Source organism: Bos taurus, chromosome 25 (assembly GCF_002263795.3).
Source record: "Bos taurus isolate L1 Dominette 01449 registration number 42190680 breed Hereford chromosome 25, ARS-UCD2.0, whole genome shotgun sequence".
Taxonomy (NCBI): Eukaryota; Metazoa; Chordata; class Mammalia; order Artiodactyla; family Bovidae; genus Bos; species Bos taurus.
In genome coordinates this window covers 468392-491410 of record NC_037352.1, presented here as the reverse complement: position 1 = coordinate 491410, position 23019 = coordinate 468392, and the positions used below count along the sequence as shown (strand labels likewise).

The window sequence follows — 23019 nt, the reverse complement described above, 5'->3', positions numbered from 1 at the left end:
CGCTTCCCTGCAGGGCGTCCTCCTATAACGACGCTTCTACTGCGCCCTAATAGTTCGTGGAGCCTGGACACCGCGAAGTGGGGGATGTGGGGCTGGGGCAGCCCCGCCCACGCCCGGACAATCCTGGCGGCCTCTCGCGGCCCCCAAACTTCAGACCCGCCGCCGCCCGCGCCCGCTCTACCTGCGCCCTGGGCAGAATGGAGCCTGCTGCGCCGTGATAAGTCTGCGTGTAGCCCCGGAACCCCGCGGGAACTTCCCGCCCGGCGCCGCCGCGACCCCGCACCCCAGGGACCTGCACGGGCTCTCGGGGCGCGACCACGATTCCCGCCAGGGAAACTGCAGAGGGACCCCGCGCGGTCTGCAGTCACTCACTAGGCAGCGAGTCCCCGAAGCCTCCGCCACGGACCGCGTTCCCCGACGCCGACTTGCACCTACCGAAGTTGGTGGCAGGAGCGGCGGCGCGTGCGCCACGGCGCCGGCTCCGGGGGGCGCGGCGACCTCCGACCCAGGCTCGAGGGGGGCGGAGGCGCCCGAGCGCCGGCAGTGATCCCCTCCCCACCTCGGGTGCTCCCCCGTCTCTCCCACTCCCCAGCCCGCAGTCGCCCCCTCGGCGCACTCACCGGCCTCACGCGCCCGGGACCGGCTTAGCAATCTGCGCCGCGCCGGCAACTCGTGGATGGAGTCTTGGCCGGTGACACCGGTGGCGCCGCCCGAGCAGGGCAGGGTCGGGCAGCCCCGTGGAGGCGCGCGCAGTGGAGACGCAGGTGTGCGGCCGAACGAGGGGCGCCTGGCACGTCTCCGCCCTCGTCGCCTGCAGGCTGCCGCGGGGGTGCGCAGAGGCAGCCAGGTCTCCCGGGGTCCCCGCAGCGGTATGATGGGGTGTCAGCGGCCGAGGGCGCAGGGAGTGGGGCCGTCAGCATTCATCCGTCAGGGCAGGGCTCTGGCCCCTTGACAGCCCCTCCGCCTGAGCTAGGGCCTGGAGGCTGAGGCCCGGGACAGGAGGACCTTGGAGAACAGAGCTGGCTGAGGAGGGCAGAGCCCTGCACACTCGTGCAGCGAGTCTCCTCTGCTGACCAAGGCTTGCCTGCAGTGCCCTTCTCTCTTCTCCAAACAAGAGGCTGAATGGCTCTGCACCTCCAAGCCCCTGCCCTGCCCACTGACAGTCACTAACTCTGGAAAAGAGGGTCCCATGCGCTCACTCCTGCTTTCTGGAAGCATCACCCCCAGTCCCCTGGCAGGTGCTCTGGGGAGGGCCCTGCCCCTGCCCGCTGCTGGCAGGCCTCCTCTCCACTGCCCGTCCCTCCCCGGAGGGCCGCTGAACCAGGCGGGGCGGGGAAAGGGCCCACCAGGAAACACCGCCCCCTCTATCCTCACAGCCTGAGCCGCTCCACCGCCCGCAAAGCTTGACTCCATGTTGATACCAAACATCCAAAGTCAATAGTCTGGGGCCCCACGTCTCAGCTGGGTCCTAGCAGAAGTCCCCCCGAGCAGCCAGCACCATTCTGGAAGTGGACACAGACTGCAGGCCAGGCCAGTTCCTCAGAGGATGTTTGCCTTTGTTCAGGGGACGGTGTCCGAACCCGGAGGTGCGTGATGTCCATCTCAGGAGTGGGGTGGGGTCTGCCATCGGAGGGGCAAGTGCTGCCCCAGAGGCCCCCATGAGTGTCCGCTCCACCTTCTCTGGAACCCCCATTGAAGCCCAGGGCAGTGCAGCTCAGTGCGGGGACAGGGGCACTTTGGGGGGCAAAGGTGTGTCCTGTAGGGTCTCTGGGATGGAGCACTTTGGGCCCTGTGAGCCTGGCCACAGTTTCCCCAGCTGTGCAGGAGGGTGACTGGCCACGGCGCTATTGCTGGCACTCTGGTCAGCCCTGACTGGCATTTGTAAGGAGCAGGGCACCGTGTTCTGGGGGCGTCCAGTGCCAGGACACTGGTGTGAGGGTGACTGTCCAGTGTCACCCTCCCTGATACAACTGGGGAGACCCCACTTCCCCCCGGCAAGCCCACAGGGCAGGGTGGGAGGGGTGGAGGGCTGCGGGGCGTGGGCACGGCCCACCAGCCGTCCCTCTCTGCCTGCCCGGCCTGGCCCAGCTGACCAGCTGACCGTGCAGGCAGCCCCAGGCCGGGAGACAGCTTGAGCGGTCGTCACGCCAGCAGCTCTGCGGGGCGTCGGGGCCAAGAGGCCTGCTCCTTCTGCACACAGACCCCACTCCGGACACACACAGCCAGGTCCCGGCCCATCTTGGGCACTGCCCAGACAGGGCAGGGGGCACAGGTCACCCTGAGACCTGGGGCTGGGGGTCCCAGGGATGGCACTGAGCTTTCTGGCCCCCCACTGCTGACTCCTCCTCCTGCTCTCTGGGAGGCCCTGCTGCCCACACAGGGGGCCGGCTGGCTGGAGGCTGTTGCCACCCTCCAGGGGAAGGGAGGGGCGTCTCAGGACAGCCTGGTAAAGCCCCAGAGAAGGGGCAGGAGGCCATGGAGGGCAGCTTGGCCCTGTGGACAGCCCTCCCCGGAGTATGGGCGGGACACGGAGTAGTCCTGCTCCCTGAGCTCAGACTGAAGGGCATGGCCGGGCTCCAGGAGGGCTTTTGCCAGGGGTACAGGTGGGTACCCCTGAGTGCACAGCAGGGGTCCCAGAGCTCAGCTGCAGCTTCAGCCTGACAGCCTGTCCCCAGTGCTGAGTCAGGGTGCACAGGCTGGCCCTGGCCGCGGCAGGGGAGGCTGGTCAGCGGTGCTCTGCCTGAGCCACCGTGGGCATCTCTGCTCCCTGCAGCTGGTACAGTGTGCCCAGAGCCTGTCCCACTTTCACCTTGCAGTAGGGTGTGGTGGGAGGCAGGAGGTCATGACCCACCCACAGGCCCCACCCCAGCATCCCAACATGCTGGTGTGTGCTCGGGCCCAGGGATTTGGCCCTACCCCAGAGGCAGCATCAGGGACCCCTGAGCTCAGGGGCTTGATCCCCTTGTGGCCTGAGCCCGGAATCCTCTGCCCATGCTCTCTGGGTATCGGTCTGGGCCTGCAGACTGGGCAGGGGGCCCTAGGGAGCAGCCTTCCCTCAGCTTGTCCTGGTGCGGGGCGGGGAGACACGCAGCCCCTCCCTCTGCCTCCAGGGAGGCATCATGGCCATTAACCTGCTCTGCCCGCTTGCCCAAGGCTGCGCATCTGTCACTTCCACTGATGCCGGCACTTGTGTGCCAGGGGCACGTGGGCAGGACGGACAGTGGGTCCAGGGAAGGCAGGGGGACAGCGGTGTGGTGCCCGAGGCAGGCCTGTCTCCTCCCCTCAGCATCCATGCGCAGCCCTCACCAGGACTGGTGTTGGGGTCGGGCAGCCTCTGCTCACCCCATGGGAAGGGGAACAGTGGCACAGCCCATGAGCAGGGTCTGAGCCCTGGGAGGGGTCAGCGCCAGGTGGACGATGGCCATGGCTCATGGTTACCCTCTTGCTGATGACACGTGGCAGCCCCCCAAGCGTCTGAGAGCTCCACCACAGGCAGAGCCTGAGTCATCCTAGGCACTTCCCTCCTGCACACTCGAGGTGGCCTCAGGGACTCATGGCACGGTCCCCAGGGGCGAGGTCATGCCCGGGGCCCTGAGAGCACTGGGGAGCCACAGCAGGTTCACTGCAGGTCTGTGAGGGGGCAGCAAAGCCACACTGACAGGACCGGGTGACACTGGGGCACTGGTGGGGGCGCCACAGACCCGCAGGGGCGCGCCCATGGGGGGCATGCTCTAGGGAGGGCATTGTGGGGCTATCCAGCCGGCCCAGGACATGGTGCAGAGTGGGCCCACGCCGAGGGAGAGGGTGTGCAGCTGGGAGGCTCCTGGCCCCAAACCTGCTCACTGCAGCCCTCCCCAACCAGCGCCATCCTTGGGAAGCACCCCTGGCCCCTCCACCAAAGCTCGCTCAGTGACCCCCTGGGGTGGGGCGGGACCAGTTCTCCACGCGCACTGGAGGTCCTGGAACCAGAAGCTCCTGGCTGCTAGCTGGAGGGGCTGCCGCGGGAGTGAGCTCCCTGTTGGGGGGCGTATACCAGTGGGGCAGGGGCCGGGTGGATCCGAAGGAGCAGCCGGCCGGGCGGGTGGGGGTGCAGCTCGGGCCGCAGAGCTCTGGCGCGCTGGCCGAGCAGTGCCCGGGGCCGACAGCAACCATATGTTGGAAGAGGAGCTGTGCGTGTCCCGCGCGGCCCCCGGGGCCCGGCCTTCCTGGGCCTGTCACAGGCGATTTTCCCTGCCTGAGTGGCAGGCCGGCCGGCAGGCGGGGCAGCGGGGGCTGCAGTCTGTGTGTGGCTCGGGGTCCATCCCCCCATGGCTCTGCACGCTGGCCCTGGCCCTCAGGGCAGGCTCGGTGCTGGGCTGAGAGCAGGAGCCCCTGCTGGCTGGCTGGATGCCCGCCCCTTGCAGTCACCCCTGTCCAGGTCAAGGTCAGGGGCCACGGAGGAGCCGGCTGGCCACCGCTGTTGTGGGTGGGCGCCCGGGGCAGGCGGGAGTCTGCGGAGCCCAGAGCCCAGAGCGCGGAGGAGGCGGGAGGCCGCAGCTAATTTGTACACTAAGTGCTTCTGACAGGGCTGCCTCACAAGTGAGAACACCCCACCGCCTGCCTCAGGAAGGCCACCGCGGCCAACGGGTGGGCAGCCAAGCGGCCTGGGTAAGGGGCCGGGAGGCGCTCCAGCCAGCAAAGACAGGGGACGTGGGGGGACGCAGCCCGGACAGGCGCCCCCGCGGGTGCGTCAAGAGGCTGTGCCTCGCCCACCGCCCGCACCGGCTTAGGTCCAGGTGCCGCTAGGCCCCACCTCAGCACCCGCAGCACCTCCTGGGAGCAGCTGCGTCCCCGAGAAGTGTCCTACCCGTGGGCCCCTGACTCCTAATTCCCTCAGCCCTCCCTGCCGAGGAAGGTGTCCAAGGGGAGCGGGCACAGGCCGGGCTCTCCAGGCCAGCTGACAGGGAGGCAGGCAGCCCCCAGGCCCGTCAGCTCTCATGTCCTGGGTGTCTCAGGGCTGCAGCGATGCGGGCCCAGGCTCCCTGGGACGCCCTGGGGTGATGGAGCCCGGCCCCCGGAGGACAAGGTCCGGCGTGGCCGCGCAGCCGCGGATGGAGCAGGAGGTGGGGTGGGGGGGCGTCTCCAGGTGCTGAGCCGAGATGCGTTGTGGCAGCTCCCCGCCGCCCGAGGCCCGCCTGGAGCGAACACTGCTGGTGGCTTTAATTGCTTTCACATTCGATAGGCTGGCCCGAGACAGGCCTCTTACACCCTGTGCGGCCTCGGCACCCCAGCCCCCCTTCTTGCTGGGAGGCTGGCCTGCCTGGCCCCACACAGAGCCTGGGCTGGGACTGCAGGCCGCACGCCACCCAGCCTGGCAGGGAGTGGGCACAGGGTGGCTATCTCCCAGGCCCACTCTCCCTCTGCTCCGCCCAGGACCGACAAATCCAGACAGGTGCGTGGAACACAGCTCTCTCTCCAAGAAAAGCCCGGCACAGGCATGGCCCTTCTGAGGCTTCATGGGTACCAGTCTGCAAACCACCACAGGGTTGGGCCTGAGCCTCTGCCCCAGCTGGATGCCCTGTCTTTCCTGGGGTGCAGGCAGCCGATGGCAGGGTGCCCCTGAAGGCTCCCTGGGAGGCAGGCCTGGGTACCTGCCCAGGCATCCCAGAGAGGCTGTCCCTAGATGGGCACAGCTCTGTCCCAGAGAGGAGCCCAGGGGCCAGGGGCCCTGGGGAGAGATAGACGAGAACAAACTTACAAAACAAAACATCTTTATTTGGTCCGTCGGAGCCTGAGTCTGGAAACACCCATGGGGTCATCCTACGGGGATGGCGCTGACGTTGATAAAATAGTCTCTGCGTCAGAAGAGCTGCCGTATGTACAGGGTTAAAAATACTCACAGCTCAGAGTACGAGGAGGAGTACAAAGGGGGCGGGTGTGGGGGTCTAGTGCTTCTGGTGCTTCTCCAGGGGCGACCCCCCACTCAGAGTAACGGAAGGAGTACAAAGGGGGCTGGGGCCTAGTGCTTCTCCAGGCGTGAATCTGCCCCTCCCCAACCCAGCAAGCCCCACGGAAAGCGAGGGACCACGGGCAGGGCACTCGCTGCCAGGGGCTGCTGGGCAGTGAACTGGGCACCCAGGAAGCGGCCTTAGTCGTCCCCAGGCAGACACAGAGCTCAGGGCTGAGCAGCACAGGGAGAACGCTGGCTCAGGGGGGAGGGGTGCGGGGCTGGGGCCCACCCTGCATGTGCCTGGACACGGCCTGGGGGACTCTGGGACTCTGCTTCTCCTGCAGGTCAGGTGGTGCCAAGCACGGGGCTGGGCCCAGGACCACCTGACCACCACCCCAGCCCCGGCCCAGGGCATGGCTTCGATCCTGGCTGGCATGCCAGGAATTGCATAGTGTCCCTCCCCACCCTGGTTCAGCCCACAGTTGCCAGGCACCTGCCTCCTCGGACCCTGCTGGGGCTCCAGGGACCCCTGCTGGCCACATGAGGGCTTGCGGGGGGTGGGGCGGATAGGTGGGATATGGGGGCAAACTGAGGAAAGGTTCTCAACCTCTGGCCACAAAGGGGTATCCCTACTCTCACCCTGGGGTCTTGACCTCTGACCTCCCCAAACTGGGGTGGTCCCTGCTCTCATCCTTGGGCCCTGGCCTTGACCCCCTAAAATAGAGGTGGTCCCTACTTTTACCCTGGGGTCCTGGCCTGACCCAACAAGGGGGTGGTCCCTGCTCACCTCAGGGTCCTGGCCTCTGATCACAAAACAGAAATGGTCCCTGCTCTCACCCTGGAGTCCTGACCTCTGACCCCTACGACAAGGGCGGTCCCTGCTCTCATTCTGGGGTCCTGGCCTCTGACCTGCCCAGATTTGGATTTGGAGCACATGGCTGCCTGATCCGGGCAGGAGACCTGGGCCCATGGATAAGGAGCAGCCTCACCCTGACCCTGGAGGTTGGAGCCAGATCTCAAGGTGGCCTGGTCCGAGAGGCTGGCACATGTCCCCCTAGAGCTGGAGGTGGGTTCGAGGTAATCTGCTGGGTGGCTGGGAGGCCCTGGGCAGGAGGGAGGGGTGGGGGGAGGGCCGGGGGAGTTGTGCCCACAGCTGGAGCTCCCTGGGTGGGGGTCCTGAGATTGTGGTTCAAGCGTCCTGTGTTGGGGTCTCCCTCATAAAGTGCGTGTGGGGGCAGGCAGGTGGGGGCAAGGAGGTCACAGCGGCCGGGGCCCGTGCAGGCCAGCGACCTCGGGCGTGAGTGGGGGGCTGTGGCTGCCCTTGGAGGTCGTCCAGTCACTGAGGAAGGCCTGTGCTGCCTTGCGGTGCGCCAGGCGGTGGGTGATAGAGAAGCCAGCATTTCCTTCCAGCTGAGACAGGATCACCAGGACCTGCCTGGGGGAGGGGGCCGGTGAGGGCCTGTGGGGCCAGCAGGCCGCCGGGGGCAGGGCAGGGCGGGGCGCACCTGTGCAGGGGTGGCACGCTGTCCTGGGTGCGCAGGCTGCCGCGCGTGGACACCACGTTGAAGCTGTCGGAGCAGTCGCACTGTACGTGCAGGTAAGACTTGGGGTGCCGATTCTCCACAACCACGATGAGCCCCGCCCAGCCGTGCGTCAGGTAGTAGCAGGTCATGCCCTCGCGGCCCTGGGCGCAGGCAGTGCAGGTGTGGGTGGGCGGGCCGTGGGCAGCCACCTCCTGCTGCCTCCCCAGGGCCCACGCCCGCCCACTCACCTCGTGCCGTTCGCCCCTGCTCTCCGTGAGCAAGATGATGGCGTCGGCCAGGGTGGTCGGCTGGGCCTCCACGGGCTCCACCATGACGAGCCTCGAGCTGTACACGGCCAGCACATGGCCGGGCGCCTCTGGGGTGTTGCGTGGGGCCCCCGCTGAGGGGCTGGAGGCTGCAAGGAGGGAGGGAGAGAATGAGGGAGAGTGTAGGGCGGGCCCGAGCTAATAGGGACGGTGTGGGCGGAGCCTGGGGGCCATGGGCGGGTCTGGGCTTTGTGGGACGGGGCCGGGGCCGTGTGGGCGGGGCCTGGGGCTGAGCGGCCACAGTCACCTACCCTGCAGGGCGGGTGGGCCGGGCACGGGGCCCCAGTGGTTGAAGGCACAGCACACCACGGCATACTCGCCAGGCTCCAGCATCACATCACAGTTGACGAACTTCTTCACGGCGCGTTTGCTGTGGGCTAGCAGGCGGCCCAGGCTCAGGCGGCCACCGCTGCCAAAGGAGGCCCGGAACACCAGGACACACAGGTCCAGGAGGTGACTGTCCACTGAGTCCGCGCGCCTGGGCGAACGGAAAGGTTGCGAGTGGCCAGGCCCCGCCCCTAGACCTGTGCCACCCTGCCATCCCGCCCCCAGTCCGCCCGGCCCACCTGCTGCCCTCCTGGAAGAGGGCAAACTCCAGGGACGCACGCTCCAGCACCGTGAGGGCCGTCACACCCACCGGCCCGCTGGCCGAGCTGGGGAAGCTGCCTTGCACCCGCGCCTCCTGCCAGTCCGAGTGCACCTTGCAGATATCCACGGAGTCGAAGTACCTGGGCAGCCAGAGGACAGCTGGCTGAGTGGCCTCCACCCAGCTGCCCGCACGGCATGTGTCCCTGGGCAGGGTGACTGCAGCAGGCTCTCGCCCCATGGGAACTCTTGGAATCCGTGTTCAGATACCCCAGTCCTGGCTGTTGTCTGTGGACACCGCCAGGGGGCGCCAGGCCCTAAGGCTGATCAACGGGCAGAGCCCCAGCAGAAGCACTCCCGCCAGGCAGTAGACAGGCGGAGCTCCTGGGAAACACCCTGTATTCGCCAGGGTGAGCGTGGTACCTGACGAAGTCGCTGTACTCCATCCAGAAGACACCCTCGCTGCTGCCATGCGGCATGAGCTCACTCCGCAAGTGCCCCGGCCAGTGTGGCCACTCATCTGACCAGCTGCCGTTCCAGGAGAAGCGGCCCCATGGGTTCCGTAGGCGCAAGAGCCTGCGGACAGACCACAGGGTCGGGGGCCATTCCCACGGCCCCACCCTGCCCATGCATCACCACGCCCATCCTTACCTGGAGCCCTGGACATCCCGGACATCCAAGATGGAGTAGGCGTGGCGGGGACGCAGGCCTAGACTCTCGTAGGCAGCATCGTCCACCTTCATGTTGCCCCCACCACAGGAGGCACCCATGAGGAACCTGTGCAGTTAGAGCAGCCCGCTGACCGGGGCCCCTTGGTATTGGGGTGGGCTCCCTCTCTAGGGGACACCTGCTGTCCTGGCCTGCCTTGGGGAGGTGCAGCTCCAGGTGGGGGTCTCCCTGCCTGTGGGAGACCCACGTGGGACGCCGGGGCTCAGGAAGTGGTGGGCCAAGCTCAGCGGGGCGGGCAGGCCTGGGTCCCGTGGAGGTCTGGCAAGGCTGGGGGCCCGCCAGCTCAGAGATGCTGCTCCCCAAGGGGCAGAGCCATGCCACTGCCCACCACAGCTGAGGGCAAGGGTCCTGGACCCTCCCCAGACACTGGCCAGTGCATGCTGGGGCTCAGAAGCCCCCGCTCCCCCAACCCATCCACCCTGGGGGCTGCTACTGCCAGGTGCCACCACGGCGCTCACTCCACGTGGACTCCCAAGGGTGCTGATGGTCATCACAGGCCCAGGTCAGGACAGGGCCTTCTAGGTACAAGCTGACAGACAACACCCCACCTGCCCTCACCCCATCCAAGCAGGTGGGGTGGCTGGCACAGCATGGGGAGCTGGGCCTCCCAGCTGTGGTTAGCCCGTGCCAGAAATATCTTGTGAAACGTGGGTGCAGATCAGGGCACTGGCCTGACTATTCCCGCTGCTCCAGGTCCCCAGAGTGGCTGTCCCTCTTACCCAGCCTCTTTAGAACTCAGCATTTTGGCCCAGATGAGGTCAGTGTCCACCGGTTCCTCGCGGGGGTTCGTGGAGCTGACCTGCAAGGCCAGGCTCTCACAGGGGGCACCGGTGAGCGTGGCCAGGCCCTCTATGGCACGCCCGGCCTGGAGCGCGAAGTAGGAGCCGTGCAGCTTGGCCAGCGCCTTCTCAATGAGGGCCACCCACAGCTGCTTGCGCTGAGCCTGCGGGGGGGCTGGAGTCGTGAGGCCGCTGCCTCCTCGCACCTGCCGCCCACCCGCCCACGCCCCCGCCCACCTGGGAGAAGAGCAGGAAGCCGGCCTCGTCACAGGGCAGCATGTCGTCCACCAGCACCGTCGTCCACGTGCCGTCCTTGCACAGCCGCACCTGGTAGGCACCCTCTGCACACAGGCTGCGCGTAACCATCACCCGCTCAACCAGGTCCGGCCGCTCAGCCAGCACTGCCAGCGCACTCAAGAACCTGTACGAGACCAGGATTCAGGGGGAGCTTCGCCCGCCCGCCCACTCCCTCACCCTGGGTGGGAGACCCACACTCACCAGCAATTCCCCAGGAGACCCTGCAGGATGTCCGAGGGCCGGAGCGTGTGGAACACAGACCAGGAGGTGCTGTGGTCCCTGAACACGGAGCAATTGATCTCGTGCGGCCGCAGCCACTGACGCACGCGCTGCTGGACACTGTCACCCACGGGGAAGCCCACAGACGCAGGCCCAGGGGGGAAGCTGTCGTCCACAAAGTTCACGCTGTTCTGCAGAGACCATGGCCACAACTCAGGGCAGGCCGAACCCCATCCCACCCCAAGAGAGTACCCAGCTACCTGAGCCCGAGAGGAAGGGAGGCGGCGTGCAGCTCGCAGCCTGCAGATGGCACGGCTGAGCCTCATGAGGCCCATACCACCCTTTGTAAGCATGGTGGACTGCAGCCAGCCAGGGCACAGCAGGCTGGTGATGGGCCAGTGGGAGGTATGTGTGTCCCAGGGGACGTGAGGGGCCCAGCCTGGAGGCTGCAGGTGTGGGTGTGGGGCGCTGAAGGCCCTAGAAAGAGAGGTGGGGGGCCTGACAGGGGTAGGGTGGCCAGGACACAGCTCTGGACGGGCTGCCGGCAGTGACAGAGGGCAGCAGCCCAGGGGGACAGACGCCCCCCTCCAGGCCCCTGGGGGTGACGCCCTGGGCTTAGCCTCCTGCAGTCCAAGGGCAGAGAGCACAGGGGGCACCTGTCTTAGCTGGGGCTCTGCATCCAGGGGCGGCACCTGGCCTGCCTGTCCCCACCTTCCCGTGAGGCCACTGCTGCTGGCACGCACGCTGGGGGTAAGGGGTCAGGACCCTCGCAGACATGGAAGGAAAAGGGCCTGAGGATCTCAGGTGAGAGGTCACGTGAGGGTCACTGGAGCTGAGGCTCGGGGGACGAAGGGAGCGCCACGTGCCCGCACCTCCCGGCAGAAGGCCACGATGTCCTCCCACAGGGCCTTGGCCTCGCCCTCGTCCGTCTGCCGCCGCTTTTCCACGAGCACACTCTCCCTGCGCCGCAGGGGCGCCACACCCCGGCGCTGGGCCGCCATGAGCTGGGGGGTGTGGCAGGTGGCACAGTGCTTGGCCCGAGGCGCGTTGAGCAGGGTGCAGGCGGGGCAGGCCCACTGGCCCGGGCGCTCAGATGGCGCTGCGGGGAGGGGGCGGCCGGCCTTGTGGGCTGGGCAGGGCCCGGGCCGGTCCGCACTGCAGTCGGGGCAGCGGGCGGTGGTGTCACCGTGCTCCTGGAAGCCGTGCAGCTTGGAGCAGCCGCACGCCGTGCACCGGGGGGTCGCCGTGGGGTTCCTGAGCGTGCACCTGGCACACGACCAGGTGGTGAAGTCGGGGCTGGAGGGGCTGGCCGGCGTGTAACGCACGCTGTCACCGCCCAGGTCGATGACGTCGCTGCCTGGTGTGCTGCTGCCAGCCTCGCAGTGTGCAGGGCTGGCGGGACCCGGGGGGCGCAGCGTGGGGCCTCCCTCGGCCGCCTCCTCCTCCAGGAAGCTCAGCCGCTTGCCTGACAGCAGCTCCGCCAGGCGGGAGGCCCCGGTCGTGGGCCGCCCCAGGCCCTGGGGGGGCCCCTTGGAGCTGGCAGAGGGTGAGGGCTGGGCGGCTTCAGGCACCGGTGGCTGCAGCTGGGGGGGCACCTCGCGGCGGCTGCGAGGCACGGGGTTGTTCTGGAGGGTGGGCGAGAACGGGCTGAAGGGTGGCCCCCGGGGGGGCTCCTGGTCCACGGCAGAAGGAGTGTTGGCCTCCGCGCCTTCCCCAGGCTGGGCGGGGGCCGACGTGCCGGGGAAGCCTGCAGGAGCCATGACTTCCGGGACCACAAGTGCCTCGGGAGGGATCCTGGGCAGCGAGAGTTTCCGGGGCCCCCCGCAGGCCGAGCAGGAGCTGGCCACAGGCGTGTTGTGCAGCGTGCAGCGCTGGCAGGCCCAGCCGCTCCCAGGCGCAGCCGCGCCCCCCTCCTGCCCCTCCGCCTCCGCCGGCCGTCCACCTGCCGGCTCCACAGCCACCGGCCCCGCTGTCCGCAGGGGCCCCGCCTCGTCCCGGCAGCTGCCCGGGGGCTCTGGGGGCACCCCGTTGATGATGGGCAGCGGGGAGGCCCCTGGGCCAGGCTCGGGGGTGAAGCCACACATCTCGCAGGCCCCCCTGCCCAGAAGGTTGCGGAATGTGCAGCGGGCACACGGCCACTTCTGCTCCTCCACGCTGAGCCGCAGGATCCGGTCCAGGTCGGGCTTGTGCCGCGGGGCCTCGCAGATGGAGCACTGGCGCTGGCCGGCTGGGTTCAGGAAGGTGCAGCGTGCGCAGGCCCACTCCCCGACCGTGGCCATGGGCCCGGGCGAGTGCGTGTGGCTGCAAGGGAAGGCCGTGGTCAGGGGTTTCTGACAAGGGCATCAAGAGTGTTCAGCGGGGAACGGATGGTCTTTTCAACCAACGCACTAGGAAAATGGGATCTATATGTTAAAGGAGGAGCCAGACCCGTACCTCACGCCATATTCAAAACTTAACTCAAAATGGATCAATGACCTACGCATGGGAACGAAAACTATGAAACTCTTAGAAGCAGAAAAAGTGGGTAAATTTTCATGACCATGCAGGCAAACAAAGGAGGAAACAAAAGAACATAAAAACTAACATCTTCCACGAGTCAGAGGACACCATAAAGAAAGCGAGAAGATACCCTACGGGAGACAGCATTTGCAAACTGTGTGTCTGACCAGGGTCTAGTACCCAGGACGTATGAATCGTTCTTATGACCACACGACAAAAACCTGGTTTTAAAAATGGGCGGAGGATTTGAGGCGACTTTCCCCAGAGATACGGAGAAGCCTGTGGAAAGCTGCTCAGCGGATCAGTCAGGGAAATGCAAAGTGCACCAGCCCACCCGGCAGGGCAGGAGCCAGGACCTGGAGCTGGAGTGACCCGGTCTCCCACATCACTGGGGGAGCGCAGAATAGCACAGCTGCTGCGGAAAACTGTTAGATGGCTCCCCAGAAGCTACGCAAGGACCACAGTTAGGACCCAGCAATCCCACCCCAGGTACATGCTCTTCACCAGCACACATCCACACGTGCTCACGGCAGATTTGCCCACAACAGCCAACTGGTGGAATCAAGCCAAGTGTCCATCAATGAGTAAATGGATAAATAAGGAACACCGTTCAGCAGCCAGGAGCGAAGCACGGACACACACTGGCACTGGGCCCCGACACGTGGCGTGATTCACCCATGGGGAGGTTTAGGATGGGCAAACTCAGAGGCAGGAGGAGTCAGCGGCTCCCGCGGGCTGAGCAGGGGGCAGGAGCGGGCTGGCTTCCCACTGCCTCGCAAGGCCAGCCCGAGTGGGGGGCGTCCGCGCTCTCCTGCCCTGACGGTAGCTGGTCTGCTTGGCAGAAACAGCAACTGTTCTTTACAGCGAGGTGCAGAGCTCGTGCTTCTCGTGCTGCGTTTACGCCAAACACTCCAGGGAGAAAGAAAACTCCCCTCTTCAAAACAAACAGAAACCCTCCTCCAAGCAGCGTGAGGGTTCCTGGGCCGGTGCAGGCCGCCGCCGCCTCCCCAGGTGCGGGGCTGAGCCTCAGAGCTGTCTGCAGCTGCCGCAGCGCCACAATAGTGGACAGGCCCTGGTCGGGTCAGCTTGGGCTTCTGCGTCACCAACACCTAAGAGATGCCCCTGCTACTCCCCACTGAGGAAGCCCACAGGCAAGGCATGGGCACACACGGCCACACAGACAAGCCACACACACGCTGCAGCCCGGGCCCATGCTCAGACGGCCGCCCTGCGCACCGTGTGCCCCTGAGGCCTGGGGGAGACTTGGGGGAAGACTCGGGCCTGCCCTCGGCTCCAGGCCCCTTGTGGTCCAGGCGTGCTGAGCACACGCAGGAGGGCAGGAAGCCCAGCCCAACAGCTGGCCGGGCCCAGGCCTGGATGAGCATGAGGCCACACCGGGATCCTCAGCTGGCGTCCCAGGAGAGCGCGAGATGGTGCGGGCTGCCCCCCTCGGGGACAGTCTTGACGTCACAGGGTGGGCGGGGATGAAGTGGCTCAGGGGGCAGCGGCGGGGTGTCCGGAGGAGCCTGGGCCTTCGCCACCCCAGCCCCAAAGCCAGGGTCACCTCCCAGCACCCTAACGTGCCGGAGCCTCCACACAGACACTCCCAAGTACCGGGCACTCTCGGAGGCTGGGCGCTCACCCTCAGGATGCAAAGGCAGGCAGGTGGGGCGGACAGCGCACGCCTGCTCAGCCTCAGCTCTCTGGGCTGCAGCCTCAGCCCCAGGTGAGAGCGAGGTGGGGGCGGGCGCTCCTGGGACACAGGGGCTGCAGCAGCTGGGAGATAGCCTTCGGCTCCCTGGAAAGCTTAGAGGAGTAAGAGGGGTCCCCACTCGAGGACCCAGCTGGTCAGGCCAGCAGACCTGAGGCCGCGCTGCCCGGCAGGACGCCCACCTGACCCCGACCCCCAGCTGGTCCCAAGGGGCACATGGGCACCTCCCTCCGAGGCCACCCTCAGCCAGTCTTGCGCCGGCCCCTCGGCCTGTGTCCCCAGGAGAGGCCTGCAGCTTGCAGTGGCCGACACCCACACCAAGCCCAGGTCCTCTGGGCATTGCAGCTCCTGGTCCGCCTGGCAGTGGGACCAAGCCCAGACCTGCAGGCTCTTCAGTGGAGGGGGCACCCCTCAGGGCAGGGATGGCTTGCCCGGACCACCCACATGCGCGTCCACATGTCCAGCGGAGGCATGGGGAGGGTTGGCCTGCCTCTGCCGCACCAGCCCCCTGCCTGCTCCTCTCGTGTCTAGTCGGGTGCCTGTGGATTCCTCAAGGTCACTGGCAGCTCTTCCTCCTGACTCACTCCAGGTGGCACAGTTAACTGCTGGCGGCACTGGGCCGGAGAACGAGAGGGTGCGGGCTGGACAGCCGACCTCTCTGCCACCCGCCTCGGGGCCCGTGCCCCTCCCTGAGGCCTAGCAATTGCCCCCTCCCCAGGGACTTACCCTGAGGACGTAAATACCCGGAAATGAAACGACACACGTGCGTGTAGAAGGTGCGAAGGGACACAGCGGCCCGTGGGGAGATGCCGGTCAGAGCGGCACGGCGACCACCCTGCATGCAGGCGGGGCGGGCGGGGAGAAACCAGAGCCCTCCCTGCATGGCTGGGGGTCTGGGAAACGGGGCGACCACTGTGGAGAACAGCCTGGCAGCTCCTCAGACAGTTAAACGTGAACTTACAGTGAACACCAGCAACCTCATTCTGTGTAGCTACGCAAGAGAAGTAACAACACGTGTCTGTGCAAAATCCTCTCCACACACGTCCACAGCGGCAGAGCCGCCAGTGCGAGTGTCCATCAGTAACCAGCAGGCCTACTCCACACGGCAGAGCATAGCTCAGCCATAAAGGGGCGAAGTCCCAACACTTGCTACCACGCGGACGGCCTGAGAACACAACGCTTAGTGAGAAGCAGACACAGAGGCCACACGCTGTGTGATTCCCACTGTGTGAGTGGAGCCCCTGACGGCAGGTGCGCGCCGTCCAAACCAAGCCGGCACTGACTCAGCACAGGGAGCCGAGGCCCCTGCTCCGCAGCCGCCCCCCTGGGCCGCGGGCCTCCATGACTACGCTCACTGGGTCACTCAGCTACCCCCAGAAGCCTGCCAGGACCCAGGTCCTGCTCCACGCACGGGCCGGCCGCCTAGACGGTGAGCCCAGGACACGCTCAGGGCCCCACAGACACCAGGTACTGTCCTGCACAAGTGAGCTGTGTCCGAGGGAAGTGCCCGCCGAGGGCTGCTGGCGGAGTGCAGTGTCTGCAGCCCCTGAGGTGGTCCGGGGCGCCGAGAAGGCCAAGTGCCCCCTCTGGCCCAAGGGCGGTGGACTCTGAGTGTCTGCTGAGCCCCTCGCCCTCCAGTCAGGCTGCAGGACGTGGAGAAGCTGGGGCATCCGTGTGTGGGGGCATTTGGGAGTCCATCCCACCAGGTCTCAGCAGTGGGCATCCTGGCTGGGCTGCCCACCCCTCACCTCAGCACCCGGAGGTGGAGCTCACCGGGGGAGCCTAGGCAGCCGGGGCCGAGTCTAGCCGCAGCTGCAGCTGGAGGACATGGGCACGCGGAGGGCGGCTCGCCAGTGGGACCCACACCCCCTGCCCCCTGCAGGCAGCCACGTCACAGGGCGACACGTCGGGCCATGGCAGGGCCCCAGATTCCACGGGAAGCAAGCAGCATTCTCGGTGCGTGCCGTGCCCCCGGCCCCACCCAGCAAGCAGTTCCAGCAGCCGCTCCAGAGCCAGCGGACAAGCAAGACCCCGGCCTGAGGCAGTGGCGGTCCCGGCCCCACCATCTGCGGTTCTGAGACCCTCAGCCCAGCTCCAGGGGGCGGGGGTCCCGGGTGTGCTCTGCCCAGTGAGCAGCCCGAGTCGCCCGGGTCTCTGGGGTGAAAAGAGTCTCCAGAGGGCCCTAAGGGACAGGGCCCGCTTGTCTGAGAGGCGCCAGCCGAGCAAGGGCACCTGACGGCAGCCCCGCCCTCGGGCCCGGGGCCGCCCCTGCTCCACCTGCTTACCTTCGGGCCCGGGGCCGTGGGGGCGGGTGCTGCCGGGTGCCCAGGCTGTCGCCCCATGCAGGCCCCCCGGGGCCGCTCCTACCCCAGCCAGCCGCTGCCGGGGGCCCCGGGCAGGGTGGGCCCCGGGGGAAGCCGTGGTCCGACTCGGTCTCGGCGGCCAGCGAGGAGGCGGAGCTCCCCATGGCCCCCACGGCGGCCACACTGAGCGCCGGGCCTGGTCACAGGGCGCCGGCGACGGCGGGCGAGGCGGAGCATGGAGGAGGGCGGCCTCGCGAGCCGGGCTGGTCCGAGGAGCACAACAGAAATGACAGAGACAGAGAGAGAAGAGACACGTGACTACGGCGCCTGGAGGGTCCCAGCACACGCGCAGCTTCCGGGGAGGCAGGGGTGCCTGCAGCAGGGCCACCGTGGGGTCCCCCTTGCCCCGTGGCGCCCCCCATTATGGCCCCCTCAGCGCCCCCAGGGCAAGGCGGCTGTGCCACGGTTGCTGGCCTTCAGAATGGGTCTCACCCTGAAAGAAATGATTGAGAAGATATTTAACCAGAGAACATGAGCTGGAAGAGGAGCGCCCGGTAGGGCTGACGAGCCCTGGGCACCGTCCACAGTCACCACCAAGTCCCCTGTGGAGGACAGCCTCCCCTGACCTGGATATGGTGAGCAGGAAGGGGCCCAGGAGGCTGCCTGCTCTCAGGAGGCGTGGGCCCAGGTGCTCCTGCCCTGAGGTGGGAGGCTGGCAGGTGGTGGTGGGGGGGCCGTCTCCTTTCAGACGAGGTGAGTCCTAGTCAGGCGAGGGAAGACGCCTGGGCCGCCTCTGGGCCGCCATGGGTGTCCCCTTCGCTTTCTGGTCAAGCAGGTGACCAGCAGCTCTGCCTCAGCCCAGGTCCATCACACACGACGCCCTCCCAGCAGGCGCCCAGGGCCCAGCAGCGCAGCGGCTCCGCACGGGGGAGGGCCTGGGCCCTGCCCTCAGGGCTGCAGTCAGGCCAGAGAGCCGGGCAGCAACACGCCTGCCGGACCTGTTCCTCCAAGGGACCCAGACCAGGGCTGGACAGGCTGCTGAAGGCCCGGTGCCCCTGCAAGTCACCCACCACTCAGGCTTCCCCTCAGCTTGACCAGAGCCAACTGAGGGGTGGGGGTGCGGGTCCCCAGTGGCTGCAAAGCCAACGCTCCCCACGTCCACCGACAGGAGAGCCACCAGTGGGAGCACGCCACGAGCCACAGGGCTCACTTCTCATTCCCGACAGCCACGTGGAAAAGGCAGGACAGGGGAACGGACTCACGTCACCCGACACACCCGACACGCCGCCAGGCCCACCTGACGTCAGGGTGAGGCCCGTGTGAGCCTCCAGTCGCGGCCCTTCCCCTCCCGCGGCGGACGCTCACCCCACGGGGACGAGTCACACGCGGGCGGCGGCTGCAGCCGGAGCCCTGCACCCTGGGCTGCGAGGGGGCGCTCACGGCGGTCAGGCCCACGCCGAGCAGGTCCTTCAGGACACCTGCCCCTCCACGGCGACAAGGCAGACGCATGGCAACCAGGCCAGCCCCCAGCCTCCTGCCCCCACCCCACGCGGGCGCCTTCCCAGGGAGAGACCCTGAGCGTATCCAACACTCCTTTTCCGCAGCCAAACCCTGAGTGGCCAAGGCCTTGAGCTGAAGCTGAGCCACGAAGGTGCCTATGGAGCAGGAGCACCTACGCCCGGGTCCAGGCTTGGGCTGACCAGGAGCTCGGCCCGTGCCCACTGAGAGCACAGAGGATGGCTGGGGGCGGCCCACCCACAGCCAGAGCCCAGGGTAGGTAGCGAGGACAGGGCCTGGCTTCCGTGCAACCTTGGTCTTGGGGTGGCAGGCAGAGTCCTGCAGCAGGGAGACAGGTTGGCACCCCTGGCCGATGGACTCTGGGTCCTGGCGATAAGCCTGCAGGCTGGGCTGCTGCTCCAGGGCCAAAGTCCAGACCTGTCCAGGCGGGGAGGGCCGCCTACCTGCAAGACCTGCCCCTGAGCCTCACCTCCCAGCCCGAGCCCAGGCTCCTGGCCACAGCCCGTCTGGCGGCAGGGCCTCACACTGTGCAGTCTGGGGCCTGACTCAGCTGCTCCTAGCTGCCGGGTCCAAGGCCACCACTGTTTAGGCCAGCCAGGGCCACAGGGGACAAGGCCTCCCACACCCTGGCTCTGCCATGGTTGGGGCCACCAGGGAAAAGTGCCTGGGGGGCAAGAGTCAGGGCTCTCAGCAAGCAGTCAGCAAGACTCCCCGGGACCCAGGTCCTGGTACCACCTGCCCACGGGGCACACGCCTCCTGTCCTTCCCAGGTGCACTGTGAGGCCCAGACACCCCCACCGGCCGGGCCAGAACCTTGAGGAGGGGGCTGTGGAGATTCTGCTGAGAGTCACCATCAATGTCGCCTGAAAACCAGCTGCAGGAACAAAACAGGAACCAGCATTCCACTACCCAGCCCGGGAGGAAACAGTCCGGCCGCAGACCCTCCCCCACACATGCTTCAGGAGGCCGCTGTCTCCGCACCTTGGCTCCGCAGTGTCCAGCTGCGGTCCGGATCCTGGGCCCCCCACCCTGTGCGGGTCACATGGCCGGCAGGGCTCTGCTTCCAGGCCCCTGCTTTCTGGGAGGGAGGGGTGAAGACAGCTCCCCAGAGTGACACCCACAAGCGAGGGGTGGCTCGCTGGCAGGGAGACCGGAGGATGGGACGCAGAGTCCCAGCGTGTTCTCTGTCTCTAGTCGTACCCGCTCAGTCAAGCCTCAAGAAAAACGAAACTTCTGCCAGGGAGCCAGGGATGCCACCACGACTTCGCTTTCCAGTTCACAAGTTCAGAGCCACCTGATGACAGGCGCTTGCCTCTGGCACTTCCCCATTTCTGTTGGCCAAGTGGCCGCAGAGCAGTGCGGCCTGGGTGGCTGGTGACCGCAGGCCTTGTGGAGGCAGAGTTGCTTCAGAGACATAAAGGCACTGGAGCCTCCGGCTCACCCTGGGGAGGCAGATGGGCCGTGGGGAGCATCTCCAGGTTGGCCATGGAAGGGTCAGCAGCAGGCACTGCCTCAGCTCCAGGCTCAGCCCAGCGGCCGAGGGAGCGAAGCCATGAGCGCCTCCTCAGGACACGGACGCTACGGCTCTCATCAACAGCAGCTATCAGCCTGCTTTCCCTCTGATGTCTCGCAGAGCCGTCCAGCCCTGTCCCGCGGTTTGGCCACCAGGGAGGGGGAAGGAGACAGCAGGGGTGGAGCCGCTGCTGGAGGGAGATGGTGCTGCCAGGATGGCCAGGGAGGCCAGAGCGCCGGACAAGTCCTCACTGGAGGGACAGCGCGTCCTGGGGGTGTCGGGTCCCTGCTGCTCCCCTGTGGCCCCCAGCTCCCTGCACCGTCCTGGCAGCTCCAGCACAGCCATCCACAGGGTGACCCAGAGTGACAGGTGTGCCTGGGCAGGTGTCCAAGTCCAAACTCCACCCACACCCTCCTTCCCCTCATCCAGGAAGGTGGAGACGGGCGGGCCAGTTCTCATCCCCAGGAGCAGGTGCCGTTCTGGCCCTGCGGCCCAGAGGCCCCTCTGAGTTCAGAGCTGGGTCACCAGAGCAGCCTGCAGCTGACGCAGGATGCTTGCTGACCACCTGCCTCGGTGCCGCTGGGGCAGCGCTGGGCACGGGGAGCTGGGGACACCAAAGGGACCCCACAGGCCTACTGGGCACTCTTGGTGGGGGGGGAGGTGCTGGGGGGGTGGTCCTGCCTGGGAACGTGGCACAAGAGGTTAGGCAAGAGAGACACCACCATGTCCCTGCTTTGGGATGCTCCTGCAGGTGCCAGGTGGGAGGGCTGGAGTCAGTGTGGGCAAAAGAGCGACTGACCTGGGGGCAGGGAGCACCCGGGCCGAGTCTGGGCTTGGACTCTTACACACCCAGCCCCGCAGGCTCTTCTGCAACCCTGTGAGGCCCATGAAGACATCTATGGTTTTAGAGAACCTCTAGGGTGCAGAGTCCTTCTTCCCAAATAAAAGACAAGCATCGGGGGCGGTGGAAGCAGGGGCTGGAAGGACTGGATGTGCAGCCCACTCATCCCTCCCCACAGCCCGGCTGCCCTCAGCCTGGGCCTCCTGTCTGTAAAGCAGGGCTCAGCAGGATGCTGTCTGACACGGGTCCAGAGAGTCTAATGCAGAGCCTGAAACCAAAGAGTTTTAGCAAATGACCCCGTCCAGAAGGGTTGGAGGACCCAGCCTTTCCTGCTCTCAGAGCACCTGGTCTGGGACAGGGGTCCTTAGAGCAGAGACACAAGGTAAGACCCGCTCCCTCTCTAAAGCCTAGCAATCACTGAGTTTAAGCCTGGCTTTCAGGAGGTCACGAGGTCGCCAGCCTGGTTGCTCACAGGGAGCAGCTCTAGACAGCTTCAGACGCAGAAGAAAAAAGAAGCACTCCTTCAGGGAGCAGGACAACCCAAGAGAAAGTGAGAGGTGCCTGACACCAAGGCCAGGCTGCACCCACCAGCAGGGCTTCAAAACAGGGGTTCCCAGGCTCCCCGCCCATCTGGGGCCCTCCTCCAGGCACCTGGGCCACAGAAACACTACCCTTCTCCCCACCCTTCTCCCCACGGTTGAGAAAGGCCCTCAGAAGTGTAAGGATCAACTTACTCCATCTCCCCTGGAGTCCAGCTCTGGGGGCGGGGTCCTCCCACAGGGGCTTACACTGCCCCCAGAGGCAGGCAGAGGGAGGGGGCCCCACAGGAGGGGCTCTCAGGAGAGCACAGAACAACCAAGCACCCAGCTGAGTCCCAGCTCCCCCACAGTTGAGCAGGGCTGGCAGCCACAAGACCCCGAACTCCCAGGCTGGACCTTACTGGGGTCCTGTTGTCTGCAGTCTGGTCACAAACTCCTGCGTGTTAAGGGGGCCCGACAGCCAGCCCCATCAGGGCCATCTGATCACACAAGGCTGCCCTGGCCAGGATCAGAAGGGCCCCCTCCTGCGGGCAGCCGGGTGGGCCGGCAGCCCGGCAGCCACTCTGGGGGCCACCATGGTAACTTTTCGGTTCGCTCCAGCGCCAACAGGAAAAGAACAGGAGAAGGAAGCGTGTTTGGTGGCCAGCGGGCAGACAGGACGCGCTTGCTCCCCCACTCCACAGGGCCGGATCGGACACTTCCCCTAATGCCGCCGCGGCCGGGACACTGACCGGAGGTAAGGGCACTCAAGGGCAGGAGGGGCTGAGGCCGCCTCCCGCGCCTTCAGACCCTGGGCTGGTCTCCCGCTGCCCGGCGCCCGAGGTCCTGGCGGCTCCCCTCTCCAACAGCGTCCCCAGCCCGGCCACGACCACCCAGTGCCCAGGAGGCGCCGCCCGTCGGCCACGGCCTCCCGGGGGTCCAGGCCGCGCCCCCGGCCCCGGCCTGGCCCGGGTGACGGGACTCACCTCCGCAAACCCGCGGCGCCTCCTCAGTCCCCGAGGCCCGGCTCGCTCGCCCGCGCCGGCCGGCCCACAACTTGTTCTCGGAGGGAGGGCGGGCCCTCTGCCGTCGACGCGCGGCCCCGACAGCCTCTCGTTCTGAGTGGCGGAGCCGGCGAGCGCACCGACCCGGCCCGGCCCGCGCCGCACCCTGCGCCGCCTCCGTAGCGTAGCGCCCGGCCGGGGCCCCGTGGCTACGGCGCGCCCGGGGCGCACGCGGCACTGTGAATCGCCCGCCCGAACTACCGCTCCCACAAGGCAGTGCAGCGCGCGGGGCAGGCCGGGAGGCGGAGTCCAGGACGGCGCGCGAGGCAGGCTGGGAGGCGGACTCCCGGGCGGCTGCCTGTAGCCGCCCCGACTTGGCGCCCTCCGATGTCCCCGGCAGTCCCGCCCGCGGGCGCCGAGGGAGGTGGTGGATTCCGCTGCCGGGCGGCGAGCCGTGCTGGAGGAGGCGCCGAGGAGGGAACGAGGACTACAACCCCCTGAATGCCCGGCCCGCAGGAAGGGACGGGACCTTCAGCGGCCCGGTCGCGACGCTTCCGGTTTCTGTGCTGGGAGGCGCCCGGCTGCGGATCCGGCTCTGGCCCCTGAGGACCGCGGAGCCGGTAAATGCGCCAGTTCCCTCCCGGGTCCCTCCAAACTTTTTTGCTTCCTGGGGACCCGCAAAGGTTTCACGGTCCGACGCTCCAGTTTCGCTGGGCCGACAAGGG

At 67.2% G+C, this 23019-nt stretch overlaps 1 protein-coding gene across 5 annotated transcripts; it reads right to left on the bottom strand.

The window, feature by feature from the left end:
• Nucleotides 1–5733: 5733 nt before the first annotated feature.
• Nucleotides 5734–22378, bottom strand: CAPN15 (calpain 15). Of its 5 annotated transcripts, none has more exons than XM_005224583.5 (13): nt 19400–22378; nt 16883–19292; nt 11260–12688; nt 10370–10578; nt 10109–10292; nt 9812–10035; nt 9015–9140; nt 8787–8939; nt 8345–8506; nt 8030–8256; nt 7701–7867; nt 7435–7613; nt 5734–7364 (listed from the first exon to the last, which is right to left on the bottom strand). In XM_005224583.5, the coding sequence occupies exons 2-13, from the start codon at nt 17062–17064 to the stop codon at nt 7187–7189; spliced, it is 3420 nt and encodes a 1139-aa protein (XP_005224640.1). In that variant the 5' UTR covers nt 17065–19292; nt 19400–22378; the 3' UTR covers nt 5734–7186. The 5 variants fall into 5 exon arrangements, with proteins under 5 accessions (XP_005224640.1, XP_005224641.1, XP_010817447.1 ...); XM_005224584.5 differs by having other exon boundaries at nt 16883–17163; nt 22277–22378; XM_010819145.4 differs by having other exon boundaries at nt 16883–22378.
• Nucleotides 22379–23019: the final 641 nt, after the last annotated feature.